The sequence below is a fragment of the Vulpes lagopus genome, chromosome 5 (genome assembly GCF_018345385.1).
Source record: "Vulpes lagopus strain Blue_001 chromosome 5, ASM1834538v1, whole genome shotgun sequence".
NCBI lineage: Eukaryota > Metazoa > Chordata > Mammalia > Carnivora > Canidae > Vulpes > Vulpes lagopus.
In genome coordinates, this window is record NC_054828.1 from 67908798 (window position 1) to 67923271 (window position 14474).

General features: G+C 62.0%; 2 protein-coding genes across 5 annotated transcripts; one reads left to right on the forward strand and one right to left on the reverse strand.

The window, feature by feature from the left end:
• The first annotated feature begins 393 nt into the window (after window positions 1-393).
• B4GALNT1 (beta-1,4-N-acetyl-galactosaminyltransferase 1) lies at window positions 394-6700 on the forward strand. Of its 2 annotated transcripts, XM_041757074.1 has the most exons (11): window positions 399-685; window positions 1190-1408; window positions 1934-2098; window positions 2219-2325; window positions 2704-2744; window positions 2887-3067; window positions 4240-4338; window positions 4478-4668; window positions 5063-5203; window positions 5436-5676; window positions 6160-6700. In XM_041757074.1, exons 2-11 carry the CDS (start codon window positions 1191-1193, stop codon window positions 6375-6377), a joined length of 1602 nt encoding a protein of 533 aa, XP_041613008.1. In that variant the 5' UTR covers window positions 399-685; window position 1190; the 3' UTR covers window positions 6378-6700. The 2 variants fall into 2 exon arrangements, with proteins under 2 accessions (XP_041613007.1, XP_041613008.1); XM_041757073.1 differs by lacking the exon at window positions 6160-6700 and having other exon boundaries at window positions 394-685; window positions 5436-6148.
• Window positions 6701-6980: 280 nt separating this feature from the next.
• LOC121491926 (solute carrier family 26 member 10-like) lies at window positions 6981-13837 on the reverse strand. Of its 3 annotated transcripts, none has more exons than XM_041757070.1 (18): window positions 13465-13837; window positions 12895-13005; window positions 12283-12440; window positions 11978-12142; window positions 11581-11733; window positions 10832-10914; window positions 10539-10686; window positions 10317-10430; window positions 9173-9250; window positions 8990-9085; window positions 8491-8597; window positions 8310-8379; window positions 8121-8237; window positions 7952-7985; window positions 7790-7872; window positions 7644-7698; window positions 7406-7512; window positions 6981-7105 (listed from the first exon to the last, which is right to left on the reverse strand). In XM_041757070.1, the coding sequence occupies exons 1-18, from the start codon at window positions 13799-13801 to the stop codon at window positions 7067-7069; spliced, it is 2055 nt and encodes a 684-aa protein (XP_041613004.1). In that variant the 5' UTR covers window positions 13802-13837; the 3' UTR covers window positions 6981-7066. The 3 variants fall into 3 exon arrangements, with proteins under 3 accessions (XP_041613004.1, XP_041613005.1, XP_041613006.1); XM_041757071.1 differs by having other exon boundaries at window positions 7350-7512; XM_041757072.1 differs by having other exon boundaries at window positions 13346-13606.
• Between the last annotated feature and the right edge of the window lie 637 nt (window positions 13838-14474).

Consider the following 14474-nt stretch of genomic DNA (forward strand, 5'->3'; position numbering starts at 1 on the left):
TGCTAATTGATTGGGTGGGGGGAGGACGGGAGGGAGGGTGTGAACCTATCCTTGTTAGCCTCGCAAAGTCTTTATTTTCCAGGACCTAGTCTGGTTTCTTTTATGGCACCCTACCCACCCAAATCTTCCTTAACTTGGAGTGGCAGGGCGCCCCGCCCCGTCGCCTCCAAAGCCCTCTTGGCGGGTCCCGGTCTACCGTCTGGATGACACGGAGGCTCCGGGCGCCCAGAAGCGAGCGGCGCCCCGCAGTGTCCTCGGCGCCCACCAGAAGGCGCCCGGGCGCCCGCGGTCCCCGCGCCCCCGGAGCCGCCGCCGCACCGCGCCCGGGAGCCGAGCCGCCGGGAGCCGCCTGAGCCTCCCCTCCTGGCAAGCGGCGCACGGCTCGGGCAGCCCGCGGAGCTCCGGGCTGGGGTGCACGGTTTCTCAGCTCCGTCCCCCCCCCGCCCCCCCTCCCCCGCTGCAGGAAACGCCCAGAACCGCCGCGCGCCGCAGCCCACAAAGCCCGGAGCGTCGGAGCGCGGGAGGGGCTGGGCGAGCCCGGGACGCGAGAGGATCCCCCGGACACAGGCTCGCGCCCGGCTCCCCGCCCAGGCCGCCTCCGGCCCCATGTGGACCCCCCGGCCGGGGCCGAGAGCCTGCAGCAGCCCGGACCGAAGCCCTGCGGCGGCCTTGCAGCCCTAGGCAGGTCAGTGCCCGCGCGGGATGGGGTCGCGCCTGCGCGCTCGCCGCCCCGCGCCCCGGTCACACCGCCCGCCGCACCCACAGCGCCCGTGATTCTGCATTTTGCATGACAGGCAAGGTGTGGAGTTCACCGGGGCCGGGTGATGCTCGGGCGGGGGCGGCGGGGCCGGCCGGGCGAGGACCCGCGGAGGCAGGGCGTTCTGGGGTTCGCCCCCCCCCCCCCCCCCCGGCAGGCACCGCGTCCGGCGGCCCCTGCATCAACGCGCCGGGCCTGGGCGTGGAGGACACCGAGACGGAGATGCGGGAGGAGAATAAAGGAGGCTGCAGCCGCGAGGCCCGGGAGGGAAGCGAGGAGGGCGGGGGAACCATTCGCTGGGCGCAGCCCGGCGCGCCGCTGCGGAGGGCGCGGGGAGCCCGGAGCCGGCCGCAGGCTCGGGGAGCACCGGCCGCGGGGTCCCAGCCCACGCCTCCCCGCCGCACCCTTCTCACCCTCCCTCCCGCCCGCCAGGATGCGGCTGGGCCGCCGGGCCCTCTGCGCGCTGGTGCTGCTGCTCGCCTGCGCCTCGCTCGGGCTCCTGTACGTGAGCACACGGGACGCGCCGGCCCTCCGGGCACCCCTGGCGCTGTGGGCGCCCCTGCAGGGCCCCCCCAGGCCGGAACTGCCGGACCTCGCGCCTGAGCCCCGCTATGCACACATCCCCGTCAGGATCAAGGAGCAAGTGGTGGGGTGAGTGCCAGGAGTGCTGGCGGCAGAGCGGCCCCCGCGGGGGGTGGCGTGCGCAGCCTTTGTCTCCCCGCACTGCTGAGCTCTGGTGTCTGGCTTCTCCTGACGAGCGGGGGTGGGCGTGGGAGTTTCTAAGTCTTGAGCTGGGGGAAAAACAATCCCTCCTCCCAGAACCTTGTCGAGGTGATGGGAGGGGAGGATGTGCAGGCGGAGGAGGACCCTCAAAGACTTTCTGATGCCCTGACGGTTCCACGTGAAAGGGGCCCCATGTGGGGTCCTGAACGTGGGTAGGCAACTCTGAAATTCTAGCAGTTGGCCCTGTTCTACACCCTGTAAAATCCAGATTTGGGGGATGAGTCATGCCATGGGTGGTCTCTCCTCCTGGGAACTATTTGGAGAGCAGTGTTTAAGGGGACAGACATGGGATGGGCAGGGTTGAAAGCCAGCATGCGGGGCACTGTGTAAATGCTTTGTGGGGCGACTGCAGCTGTATGGCTGGGCTCTCATGACCCTTAGTCCCTCCTCCAGGCTGCTTTCTGGGAACAACTGCAGTTGTGAGTCCAGTGGAGGGAGCCTTCACCTCCCCTTCCAGAGGCAGGTCCGAGCCATTGACCTCACCAAGGCCTTTGACCCCCAGGAGCTGCGGGCTGCCTCTGCCTCCAGGGAGCAGGAGTTCCAGGCCTTCCTTTCAAGGTACCAGCCTGAAAGGAGGGCGTGTCCCTGCAGCTGTGGAGCCTGGGAGGTCGGGAGGGAGGGCGTGATGGGAAGGAGAGCTCCTCGGCATAGGATTCCTTCTCTGTCCTCCGCTGCCAGGAGCCAGTCTGCCGCTGACCAGCTGCTCATAGCCTCCGCCAACTCCCCTCTTCAGTACCCCCTGCAGGGTGTGGAGGTCCAGCCACTCCGGAGCATCTTGGTGCCAGGTGGGGAGAATGAGCCTAGGGGATGACCCAAGCCACTTGGGGGTGACAGAGCTCAAGATTGGGTGAGGAAGAGTGAAGGAAGGTTGGGATGGGAAGCTGGGAACTCCTGATGAGTGGGACTTGAGGGTGCCTGGGGGGCTCAGTTGGTTAAGCGTGTCTGCCTGGGCTCAGGTCATGATCCCAGGGTCCCAGGCCATAAAGAGCTATTGCTTTAATGGGAAGGAGTAAAAAGTCGGTTACTCTAGGCTGCGGCCCAGCATGTGCCCTGCTGTGGCCTCAACAAAGAGGGATGGTGAGAAGGTGTGTGCTGTGTGTGATGAGAGAGAGAAGAGAAAGTGAAGGCTGGCTGTGATTCTTACTCCCTCTCCTTCCTCCCAGGGCTGAGCCTGCAGGCAGCTTCTGGTCAGGAGCTTTACCAGGTAAGAGGACACGAGGCTGGGAAGGCCAGGTGGGCATTGAGGATGCTGGAGGGAGCCCAGGCTGCCCAAAGAAGGGATGGAGGAACCAGGGAGGCAAGAGGGTCCGAGGCCTAACCCTGTGCTCTCCAACCCCCACCCCCAGGTGAACCTGACTGCCTCCTTGGGCACCTGGGATGTGGCAGGGGAAGTGACTGGAGTGACTCTCAATGGAGAAGGCCAGCCAGATCTCACCCTCACCAGCCCAGGGCTGGACCATCTCAACCGGCAGCTACAACTGGTCATTTATAGCAGCCAAAGCTACCAGGCAAACACAGCAGACACAGGTGTGAGGCCTGGGTGGAGGCATGGGCAGGCTGGGTGAACAGAGAGCCCAGAAGGGCTGGAGCAGGCAAGTGACAGAGGGTGTGGGAGACACTCGGGCAATGGCCAGAGCTGCCCAGTCACACAATGGGCATTTCAACTAGGCCAGCAGGGCCAGGGAGGGAGAGAAGGGGCCTTTGTTCATCTGGGGCCAGAGCAGGCCAAAGGGAAACCCGAGCCTTGGGTGTGTACCCCCCTTCAGGCCAACCATGGGGGCCCAGGAAGTGACCTGCCCCAACTCAAGCTCTGTTCCCAACCCACCACTTACTAGAGGGCAAAGGGCTTTATAGCCCAGAGCTCCCATTTCTCCTCTAGCAAAAGAGGCACAGCTCTCCAAAGCTTGCTACACCAAACCTGCTCCCACTTTGGGGCCTTTGCACTTGCTGTTCCCTCTGCCTAGAATGCTCTTCCCCCAGATTTTTGCATGGCTGGCTTCTTCTTGTCATTTGGATCTCAGCTCAGATGTCTCCTCTTCATGATCACTTTACTTGTTTTATTTTCCATTCAATGCTTACCAGTGTCTGAATTTTATTTACTTAGCTTGAAACCAGACTGACTAGGTTTCTATCTCAATTTTGCTGCTTAATAGTTGTGTAAATGTAGACAAGTTACCTAATTTATCTATGCCTTTTTCTGTAGTGGGAATCTACTTAATAAATAGTTCCTGGGGATTGAGTTCACATATTTAAGGTAACTTAAAAAGTGCCTGCCACATAGTAAATGCTCAATAAGGTTAGCTTTTAATTAAATCTCTTTTTTAAAATTTTATTTATTCAAGAGAGACAGAGAGAGAGAGAGAGAGGCAGAGACACAGGCAGAGTGAGAAGGAGGCTCCACACAGGGAGCCCGATGTGGGACTCGATCCGGGGACTTCAGGATCACGGCCTGGGCCGAATGCAGGTGCTAAACTGCTGAGCCACCCAGGGATCCCCTAAATCTGTTTTTTAAAATTAAATACTTTATTTTCTTTCTCCCACCCATTAGAATGTTGGTGCCAGGGGCCTAAAAACTTTGCATTCCTGTCCACCAGGGCCCAGAAAGATGGTACACAGACTAGGCACTTAAATATTGATTTACTTACAAGGGAATGTTATCCCAGCCTTAAGGAGCACGGCTTTGTGTCCTTTCTTCCCAGTCCGGTTCTCCACGGAAGGACATGAGGCTGTCTTTACCATCCGCATAAGACACCCTCCCAACCCTCGGCTTTACCCACCAGGATCTCTACCCCAGGGAGGTGAGGTTCGTGCATGTGGGGACCTAACTCCAGCGCTGGTGGGGAGAAGTTGGGAGAGGGCGACCCTGGGGGAAGACGTCTTCTTGCTCCCCGCTTCCCACTCGGAGTCTCTGCACCTAACCCTGCCCCTCACTCCCAGCCCAGTACAACATCAGCGCCCTGGTCACCATTGCCACTAAGACCTTCCTACGTTACAATCGGCTACGGGCGCTCATCGCCAGCATCCGCCGCTTCTACCCAACGGTCACCGTGGTCATCGCCGATGACAGCGACAAGCCGGAGAGCATCAGAGGCCCCCACATCGAGCACTATCTCATGCCTTTTGGCAAGGTGCGCAGCCAGGGAGGGTGAACCGCTGTGCACCAGAGGGCGCCTTCAGTGTCTGAAGTGCCTAGAGTAGTGATTCCAGAACTACTGGGTGCCTGTTAGGCATGGCAATTCTGGGATCGTGAGCTCCGGCGGAGCAGGAATCGTGCCTGCCTTGCTCGCACTGCGTTCTTAGAACGTGCTTAGCACCTAGTGAGTGCTCGCTGAATAGGTGAGGGATGAATGCATGAATGAATGAGGGGCACTAACACCTCGCCCCAGGACGGTGACTCGGGGCCCTGGCAGTGGAAAAGCAGCTCTGAACTAAAGTGCAGGGAGGCGTCAGGAGAGAGGGAAAGGTGGCCGCGGGGCCAGGCCCTCCTCTGCAGCGTCACCAACCATCCATGTGCTTGCCCAGGGCTGGTTCGCAGGCCGGAACCTGGCCGTATCACAGGTGACCACCAAGTACGTCCTGTGGGTGGACGACGACTTCGTCTTCACCGCGCGGACGCGGCTCGAGAGGCTTGTGGACGTGCTGGAGCGGACGCCGCTGGACCTGGTAGGGGCAGGCCCGCGGGACGTGGGTGGCAGGGGGGCCCGGGCGGCCCCGGGACGGGCCCATGGGGGACCACGCGGGGAGCCCGCCCGCAGAGCCTGGGGCGATCTGGGGCCCCGCATGGGTGGAGCGAGAGAGGACGGGCCGGGAACCCGGGGGGGGGGGGGGTGCAGGTCCAGCCCCCACCCCCAACCCCGAGTCCCTGTGCCCCGGGCCACCCTCCCACTGCCCGCAGGTGGGCGGCGCAGTGCGCGAGATCTCGGGCTTCGCCACCACCTACCGGCAGCTGCTGAGCGTGGAGCCCGGCGCGCCAGGCCACGGGAACTGCCTCCGGCAAAGGCGTGGCTTCCACCACGAGCTCCTGGGCTTTCCAGGCTGCGTGGTCACCGACGGCGTGGTTAACTTCTTCCTGGCGCGCACCGACAAGGTGCGCGAGGTGGGCTTCGACCCGCGCCTCAGCCGCGTGGCGCATCTGGGTGAGTGGCGTCCGCTCCTGGCCGGGCCGCAGGGACACCGCGCCCCCCGGGGCGCTGGAGGCACCACATATCCCGCGCCCATCAAGAGTTACCAAGAGCCCACCCTGCCGGGCCGCACACCACTCAAGCCTCCTCGCCCAGCACAGCCACTGCCACCTGCCACCTTTACTCCACAGCTAGCTGCGTCCCCTGTTCTGGCCACCCTCCTAGAGCAGCCCGCTCAGTGCACCTAGTGCACATTTAGGTGTGTGTTGGGGAGGCCTGGGTGGGGCTCGTTATCAAAGCACAGGTAAAGTATGTGGAGTCCATTTTACGGAAGAGTGAAACTAAGACCCCAAAGAATTAATTACTAGCCCAAGGGCCCTGGAAATGGGGCCCCTTCATGTGCACCCTCCATACCCCAAATCTCAGTTCTCCCTGAAGGGTTGGCTTTCTGTACCCTTCAGACCCTTCACTGAGTAGTCTCCCTCCCTCCACCCCCAGAATTCTTCCTGGATGGGCTTGGTTCCCTTCGGGTGGGCTCCTGCTCAGACGTCGTTGTGGATCATGCATCTAAGCTGAAGCTGCCTTGGACATCAAGGGATGTGGGGGCAGAGACTTATGCCCGGTACCGTTACCCAGGATCACTGGATGAGAGTCAGGTGGCCAAACACCGCCTACTCTTCTTCAAACACCGGCTACAGTGCATGACCTCAGAATGATGGCCACTCGGGGCCTTCAGACTGTCAGGCTGGGCCTGCCGCCTCGTCCCTGCCAGGAATTTCTAGCAAACCCCACCATCCAGTGACCACTCCACTGACTGTCCCCGATCCCCTTCAGAATGTGATCCCAAATAGGGGCTTGTCCTGGTGACACTCCTCCTTTCTGCGAGTGCCCAGGGACGTGATGGAGCCATAACTCGTCCCACAGCCAGTGCCAAGTCCTCCCCCTACCCCCTTCTCATGGGGCAGTAAGTTGGGGGGGGGGTCGCTTTCTAAGTGCCAAAGAGCCCATGGGGACTCTAAGAAAACTAAAGTGGAACTATTCTTCTCTCATCTTCTTGGGACTGAGGGAGTGGGGAAGCCCCCAACATGTATTCCCAGGGCTGTGCTCCTCTTCCTCATCTCTGGATCCAGGACTCTGCACCGGCTCCAGCCCCACCCCCCATGGAGACAACGGTTGACTCTGGAGCTGGAATGAGGCCTGGTGAACACATATTTCATGAAAGCCATTCGTAGTCATGTCTGCAATGCTGTGGGCATGGAGAAAGGGGCACCAAGGGTCAGTGTGCGGACACCCAGACTCACATCATGGACCCCAGAGGCTCTCAGCTTTGTTTTATTAGTTATATGAAGTAAGGCCACTCCTCACACACATACTGCTGGGGCCCTCCGCACTCCAGATGACTGGGTCAGACCCACACTGTGCAAGTCTTTGGACCAGTAGGCTCCTGGAAAAGAGAGGGGGCATGACAGGAATAGCTCAGGTGCTCTCCTCCCTCACTCAGCCTCTGGCAGTCCTCTGAGGGGCACACCACCCAACTGAAACCTTAGCTCCTCACTTCACGCAGAGCAGGCCCCAGGCCCCCTGGCTTAGCCTGAGATGGATGAATCATTTCCTCCCCGCCCCCCTCCAGCTCCCTTCTCAGTTCGCTTCCCCAAGCCCTCTGCCTAGATCTTCAGCCACTGACTCACATGTGACCTGCCATAGCCCAGCGCCTCCTGGATTTCACTTGCTACTGCATCCTCACCAGTCTCTCCAGGGCATGAGCAGCTGCATCCTGGACACTGACAAACAGCTGTTCTGGGGTCACTCTGTCCAGGAGTCCTGCCTGGGTCAGTGTCCCCAGCACTGAGGCTGTGAAGAGAGGCGGGTCAGGTTCTTAGGCCCCAAAACTACACTGTGTCCTTCTCCCCCACCCCCCACACCACCAAGTGTCCGGTCACTTCCCAGTCTCCAGGGCCCTCCGCCCTCCACACCTCTCTCACCATGACACTGAGCCAGGAGAAGGTGGATCCCAGCATCTCGGCATCGGCTGGCCAGCTGCGGAGATGGGGCAGGGGGTTAAATCCTACCACAGAGGATATGCATGGGACCATATGGGACCTTGTCCTCAACCTACCCTGTCCCTCACCTGTACCACTTCTCTGGCTCCAGCAGCATCCACAAAGGTGATACCACTGCAGTCTAGGACCACCACTCTGACGGGCTCAGCAGCTAGGATGGGAGAAGGCAGGAGTAGCCAGCCGCCTCCAGGGCTCATACCCAAGTCTCCCTCCTTGTCCTCCCATCTCACCTGCATCAGGGGGGCCATCTGCCTTCGGAGCCTCCTGTGAGCAGAGAAGGGCAGTTACCTCCTCCAAGACACAAGTGTGAACGAGCACCCCTCACAATGACCCCCTTCAGAAGACCCACCTGCCCCCCACTGCCAGGGAAGCCACATTCTCTTTGACCAGGTCTCTCACCTTGCCTGCTTCTCCAAGTCCCAGCTGCCACTCCAGGGTGCGGCGAAACTGCCCACGGGTCCCAAAGTAGAGCGGTGCTGGATAGCTCAGGACGCAGAGCCCCCGGGCCTTGCGGAGCTAAGATGTCAGAGGGTCAGAAAAACATGTGGGTCTAATCTTGCCCTCCCTCTCTGTCTGGAGCCCACCCACCTTGTGGCTCTCCCTGAGTGGCTTGTAGAGTTCCGTCCCCTCGGCAAGTCCAAGTGCCAGGCACTGCACCCTGGGCAGGAAGCTGGGGTTAGATTCCCAGCCTGCCCTGGCTGGAGAGTCACCCCAAGCACCTGTTCTCTCGCCCAGCCCTCTCCCCGACTCCTCTCATCTGTCCTCCCACCTCTGGGTGCGGCAGACTACAGTCATCATGGAGAAGACCACACCTACGGCCAGGCCCAGGTCCACGCTCAGGATCACTACGGCCACCCATGTGACCATCCACACGGCCTGCAGGACATGGATGGGAGTGAACGCCAGGCCATCACGTCTAGGGCAAAAGGTCCCGGGCAGGGACTGCCAAGGCCAGTGATAGGGGTGGCACAGGAGAAGGTAGGAAAAAAGGAAGGAATAGGATAGACCCAATGGGGATATAGGTCAAATATAATGACCCCACCCGTGCACCCGCTGGGGAGTCGCAGATATTCAGGCCTGAAGGGTTCAAACCCCATCCTCCACCTTGTGTCTGAGTTTTGGGATTAGGAAATATGCGTGTTGGGGGTGGGGGGGGGGCACCAGAATTTAGGAGTGGGACAGCTAGCTCCAACCTGGGGGGTAGAGGCTGGGGATGCTGGGGAATGGGAGGGGGCAGTCCAGGGTTACATCACGCTGCCACTTCTCACAAAGTCCATGCGGCTGATGCGCCACAGTTGTGGAAGTTCCTGCATCTGGAAGAACATCTGGCGCATGCTGGAGATGTTGATGCAGGCCAGGACAGCCTTGGGGCAGAGAAGGCAAGCTGAGGCCCGACGCCCCGGAATGTAACCACTCCTCCCGGTCCCCCCCATCCCTCCTGTGCTCCTTACCTTGGGCAGATAATAGAAGAAGGGCCCCAGCCACAGCAGCACTGACAGGACAACTATGCAGGAGAAGAGACCTGCCAGCTAGAAGGAGGGAGGGATGGAAACAGAGAAGGAAGGGGACCTCATCCACCCTCCTGGGACAGCTGGTCCCCCTGCCCCTTCTGCCTCATCTTCCCTGGAAGTCTCACTCCTCCCAAAGCCCCTTCCATGAAGATACTCCTCAGTCTGCAGCTCCCTTCTTGGTATACTGCCTCTCACACCCACCTCCCCTCTCCTAGTCAAAGGCCTCTCTTCACCGGTCTCTACCTGGATAGAGTTCAACTTCCTTATTTTGTAACCCGTGTCCATCCTAAAAGCCACTGTTGGATTACTCTAAAAGCAGGCTAACCACATTTTTAGGGAACTGGCAAAGTAGGAAACCAGAAATTAAGGGGTAGATTTTCATATGTTCTTTTTTTTTTTTAAGATTTATTTGAGAGAGCAGAGCATGCGAGAGAGGACAGTGGGGGTGAGAGGGAGAGGGACAAGCAGACTCCCCTCTGAACAGGGTATGGGTGTTGGGCTCGAGCTCAGGACCCTGAGATCATGACCTGAGCCCAAGGCAGACGCTTAACCGACTGAGCCACACATACCCTCTGTGATTTTTTTTAAAGATTATTTGTTTATTTATTCGTAGAGACACATACACAAGTGAGAGAGAGGCAGAGACACAGGCAGAGGGAGAAGCAGGCACCATTGCAGAGAGCCTGACGTGGGACTCGATCGAGGGTCTCCAGGATCATGCCCTAGGCTGCAGGCAGTGCTAAACTGCTGCACCACCAGGGCTGCCCTGTGATTTTTTTTTTTTAAAGAAAATGTCCTCTGGGGGGGGGGGGATCTCTCAACTTTACAGTTTAGTTTTGTTTTTATTTTGAACTACATATGGGGCGCCATAAATTTTTTCGGTGCTTATAGTCTACAGAGGTCTTAATGGAGCTTTATCATCTTCTATCCTACCTAGAAAATCCCACCCCTTCACTCACTTTCAGATTCCTATCCTCCTCTATACGGCTGCCCTGTGGGTATCTCCCAACCCTCCACCTGTTGCGCCACCACCCCAACCTGGATACTCACCCCACTTTCTTCTCACCCAAGGACGTGCTCTCACCTGTGTATTCCCACCAGCATCCACTAGGAGGCTGGTGGTGGCCAATGTGGCAGAGTTGGGAAAGCAGGAGAAGAGGGAGGAGATGAGGTTGGAGACACCATGGGCCAAGAGCTCCTGGAGGGAAGTGGTGATATGAACAGGAGAGAGACAAAGGCATTGGGGGGGGGGGCATCAGATGAGGGGGTTGTCTCCTGAATGAAATGGGGGTCCTCAGGGTCCCACCTGGTTGGAGTCAATAGTATAGCTATACTTGTCTGCATAGATGGAGGCCAGGGAGGCGGACACAGCAAAAGCAACCAGTGCGATGGGCAGCGAGTCAGCCAGAATCCTGGGCAGCTCAGCCAGGTTAGGGAGGTGGGGTTGGGGAAATCTGGAGAGAGAGGGATGCGGGGTGAGGATGGGTTGGGTCTCAGGAGGATATGGGGGAGACAGAGAAAATGGGGTGGGGCAGGTCAAGAGGACACGTTGGGTGTGAGCAGTGTGAGCAGAGCAGGCTGGTGTCTTGATTCTCTTACCCCCCAGGCAGCAGCCCCACTATCTGGACGTTGTATCTTGTGTCCAGGGAAGAGGTGAAGCAGAGCACAGAGGCCAGAAGCACCTGGGAAAGAGAACAAATTAGAGCAAGGCCGGAGATGGGCTTCCCGGCAGGGGCTAGAAAGAGCTTCACCTGAGAGAGGATCCCAAGGCAGTTAGTGTTTGCAGAGGCCCAGCACCTGGGGCCGCTGGGAGGTGCCGGGAGATGCCTGATGCCGACTTAGAGTGGAGGACAGTGGGGATGGGAGAGAGGAGCGAGGAGCACCCGAGGTTATGGAAAGAGATGGGCGGGAGGAAGGAGAGGGCCTCCCACCAGGCACTGGAGGCCGCGAGGAGGCCGAGCCTTTCTCGGCAGGAGAGCCGGGCTATATCCAAGCACATACGACGTAGGGTGGGGCCGCGGGACTCGTATTCAGGTGGAGAGAGAAATGCGGGGGGGGGGGGGGGGCGGGGAGGAGGGGAACGTGACCCGAAGGCCCGGTGGGTGCGGGGAGGGCGCGCAGCGGCGGTGCTGTGGCGGGGAGGGGGGGGCGCCGCGGGCAGGACAAGCCCTAGGGAGAGGGCGAGGTGGGACCGCGCGGCGGGGTTCCGAGGCTCCAGGCGTCCGGGGAAAGGCCCGGGAAAGGCCGCGGGAGCGCAGGACCTTCCACGAGGGGGCGGCAGCGGCCAGCGCCCACCTGCAGGCGAGGTCTGCGCGGGGCGGGACGGCGCGGCGCGGGGCCATCCTCACCATGACGATCTCCCCTGGGATCGGGGTGGGCAGCCTGTCTCGGAATCTCACGTTCAGTTCTTTGACGGGCACGAGCAGCGCCAGGCTGAGCGCCGAGATGGTCAGCTCGGCCGGACTGCTCCGGGGCAGCGCGGTCAGCACGGCGGCCAGCGTCTGCGGGCGGGCGGTGCGCGGGCCGTGAGCGGGCGGTGCGCGGGGCCCGGCCGCCTGCCGCCAGCGCGCACCCCCGGCCCGGGCGAGGCGCCCCGGCTCCCAGCAGGCCCCCGCCTCCGCGACCCTGCGGCCACGTGGTCCTGACCCCTCGCCCCCGCATCCCTCCACTCGCCGGCCTCCCTTCCCCTCCGGGTCCCCCTCCCGGCACCGCTGGAAACCGCTCCTCGCTGCTCTCCGCCCCCACCTTGAAGAGCGCGAAGCAGCCGATCTGGCGCGGGAGGGGCAGCCCCAAAAGGCTGGGCAGCTGGGACACGAGCACGTGCAGCGCGGCCCCGCTGGTCAGCGCCTTGACCACGGGCTCGGACAGAAAGGTGGACAGGACGCCGAGCTGCAGCGCGAACATGCCCAGCTGCGGGGGGAGGGGCGCGTCAGCGCGGCCGAGGAGCGGGCCCTCCCCGCACCCCCGCCCGCCGCCCCCGCGCGACGCTGGGCCCTCGCTCCCTCCCTGCCCAGCTCCCCGGCCGAGCTCCCGCCCAGGATCCCCCTCACCATCAGAGCCCCGCTCGCGAAGGCCAAGGCCGCGGCCGCGCCAACCCGCTGCGCGTCCAGCTCTTCTCTCCCGATTGCGCTCAGGTTGCCCCCGAGAGGTTCGGGCACCAGCCGCTCCACGGCCGAGCCCGTCATCAGGCTGAGAACCGCGAAAGTCCCTAGGGCCGGGGACAGAGATCACCGGCGCTGCCGCCTGGGGCCGCACCTTCCTAGACGGGGCTGCTCTGCGGAGGAGCGGGGGGCGCTGCTGCCGCAGCCGGGACCTGCCGCGAGGTCGGAGGCGGGGGACACAGCCGCATCCCGCCCCTCCTGCCGAGCCCGGCTGTGCGCCCCGTTGGGTGACCGCTCATCTCTTTACCCCTCTCCCGAGTCCCAGAGACGTTCACTGCAGCTAATTGCACGGGGGAAGTAAAGTCCAAGAACACCGCTCCTGTTTGCACCCACTCAGCCCCCAGCAAGGGCCGAGGTTCCTTTCCTGACAGGGTGGCGGCAGGCGGAGGGGGGGCAGGGGAGGGGAAGGACGGGATCGCGCTAAGGAGCTCACAGGAACCGCAGCCTCAGCCCGCTGTCCACTGTCACCCCGCAGAGGAGAGGAGTCACCGTGTCACTCACCGGTGGACAGGTGTCTCCCGGTCCCCAACAAGGTGTAAATGAGGACGGGGAAGAAAGAAGTGTAGAGTCCGAACACTGGAGGCACCGAGGTCAGGAGGGCAAAAGCCATGCCTGAGGGAGAAGGAGGAGGAAAGATCTTGGGGTGTGTGTGCCGGGCGGGGCCTGGGGAGGTGAGCAGCCTCCGGGAGACAGCCCTCGGCGGACACTCTTAGGGGCTGGCAGGGAGGCGCTAAATCATCCCGCAGGAGGGAACCGACGGGTTAACAGGCCTTGGTGGGAGGTCGTGGGGCGGCCAAGGTCACAGATCCTTGTCGGCCGCTGGGGGGTCGGGGTGCGGGTGTTGTGCCTCTCTCCAGGTCCCTGACCCGAGACGTGTCCAAGACTTCTGGGAGGATTGCGCAAACGAGGGGAGCTTGGGGGTGGGGACCTGCTGCAGCGCCGTAGTCCTTACCCAGAACTTGGTCTCACATCCGGTCTCCGCACCCTCGGCCCCGCGGGTCCCCAGCCCCTGCGCCTCCCCGACGCCCTCCGGGGCCGGGCCCCTGGCCGGCGAGCGTTGCGGCCGCTCACCCTGCGGCACGTGCACGATGCCCACGGTCACTCCGGCCACGGCATCCCCGAGCAGCCAGGCCCGCCAGCGGTAGCGGGGCAGCCAGCGCAGCAGGGGCAGCCGGGCCCGCAGCAGGCGCCCCGCCCCCGGCCCCGAGCGCGCCCACCGCGCCCACCGCCCGCACGGCCGCGACCCGCGGGGCTCGGCGGGCAGCTCGGGCTCCGGCTCGGCGTCCCCGAAGAGCTGCTGGAACCGAGCCTCCGTGAGAGGCTCCCTGAACTTGGCGCCCAGAGGGGACTTGAGGTCCGAGGCCTCTCCCAGGCCTGGGCAGGTCCCCGCGCCCGGGAGCCCACTCATTGTGCCCTCGGCTGCCTCCACCCCCGCCGGGTCTTAAATAGCCCTCCGCCCGCTGCCCCGAGGCCCGCCTCCGAGAGGCAGGGTCCAATCCCGCCCCGAGGGCGCCCTCTCTTGGGGACCTTCTAGGGCCCCGGAGAGAGCAGAGGCTTGGGGAGAGGGCGTCCCTGTTAGGCGTGTCCTGAGACATCCTTGGCAGGGTCGCTGGCTCTGGAGCTTGCTGGGGTGGGGCGACGGCGGGGGTGTGGAAAGGTGTAGGGACAGGACACGAAGGCCCGAAGACCAGCGCATTCTCAACACCCAACACCCCCTTTTTACCATTCCTAAGCCTTTTGAGACTCTGGCCACCTTGTTCTGGGCTCCTCTCCTCATTGGCCCTTTGGGAGGAGACAGCTGGCTCTTCGAGTGTGACCCCTCATTCCCAGGGCCTCTACATTCTCCCCAAGAAAGTTCAGTGTGTCCCCCCAACACACACATGCCTCTCCCCCCAGACTCAATGCTCATGGGATATACAGCTTTCCCCCAAGAAAGTGTCCCCCTAAACCCAATGCTCATGGGGGTGTACAGCTTTCCCCAAGAAAGTGTCCCCCCAGACCCAATGCTCATGGGGGTGTACAGCTTTCCCCAAGAAAGTGTAAGGGGGCTCTGTTGGCAGAGCAGTTTCACAGACTGCTAA

Bases quoted from the DNA above. Each gene is read 5' to 3' on its own strand.
- LOC121491926 (XM_041757070.1), bottom strand. From the start codon at position 13,801: ATGAGTGGGCTCCCGGGCGCGGGGACCTGCCCAGGCCTGGGAGAGGCC. The intron at 10,431-10,538 runs GTGGGACCCTGA...ACTTCCCTCCAG, and splicing joins ATACTATTGACTCCAACCAG to GAGCTCTTGGCCCATGGTGT. The intron at 9,086-9,172 runs GTAAGGAGCACA...CTCTGCCCCAAG, and splicing joins TCTTCTATTATCTGCCCAAG to GCTGTCCTGGCCTGCATCAA.
- B4GALNT1 (XM_041757073.1), top strand. From the start codon at position 1,191: ATGCGGCTGGGCCGCCGGGCCCTCTGCGCGCTGGTGCTGCTGCTCGCC. The intron at 2,099-2,218 runs GTACCAGCCTGA...CTCCGCTGCCAG, and splicing joins TTCCAGGCCTTCCTTTCAAG to GAGCCAGTCTGCCGCTGACC. The intron at 4,669-5,062 runs GTGCGCAGCCAG...GTGCTTGCCCAG, and splicing joins ATCTCATGCCTTTTGGCAAG to GGCTGGTTCGCAGGCCGGAA.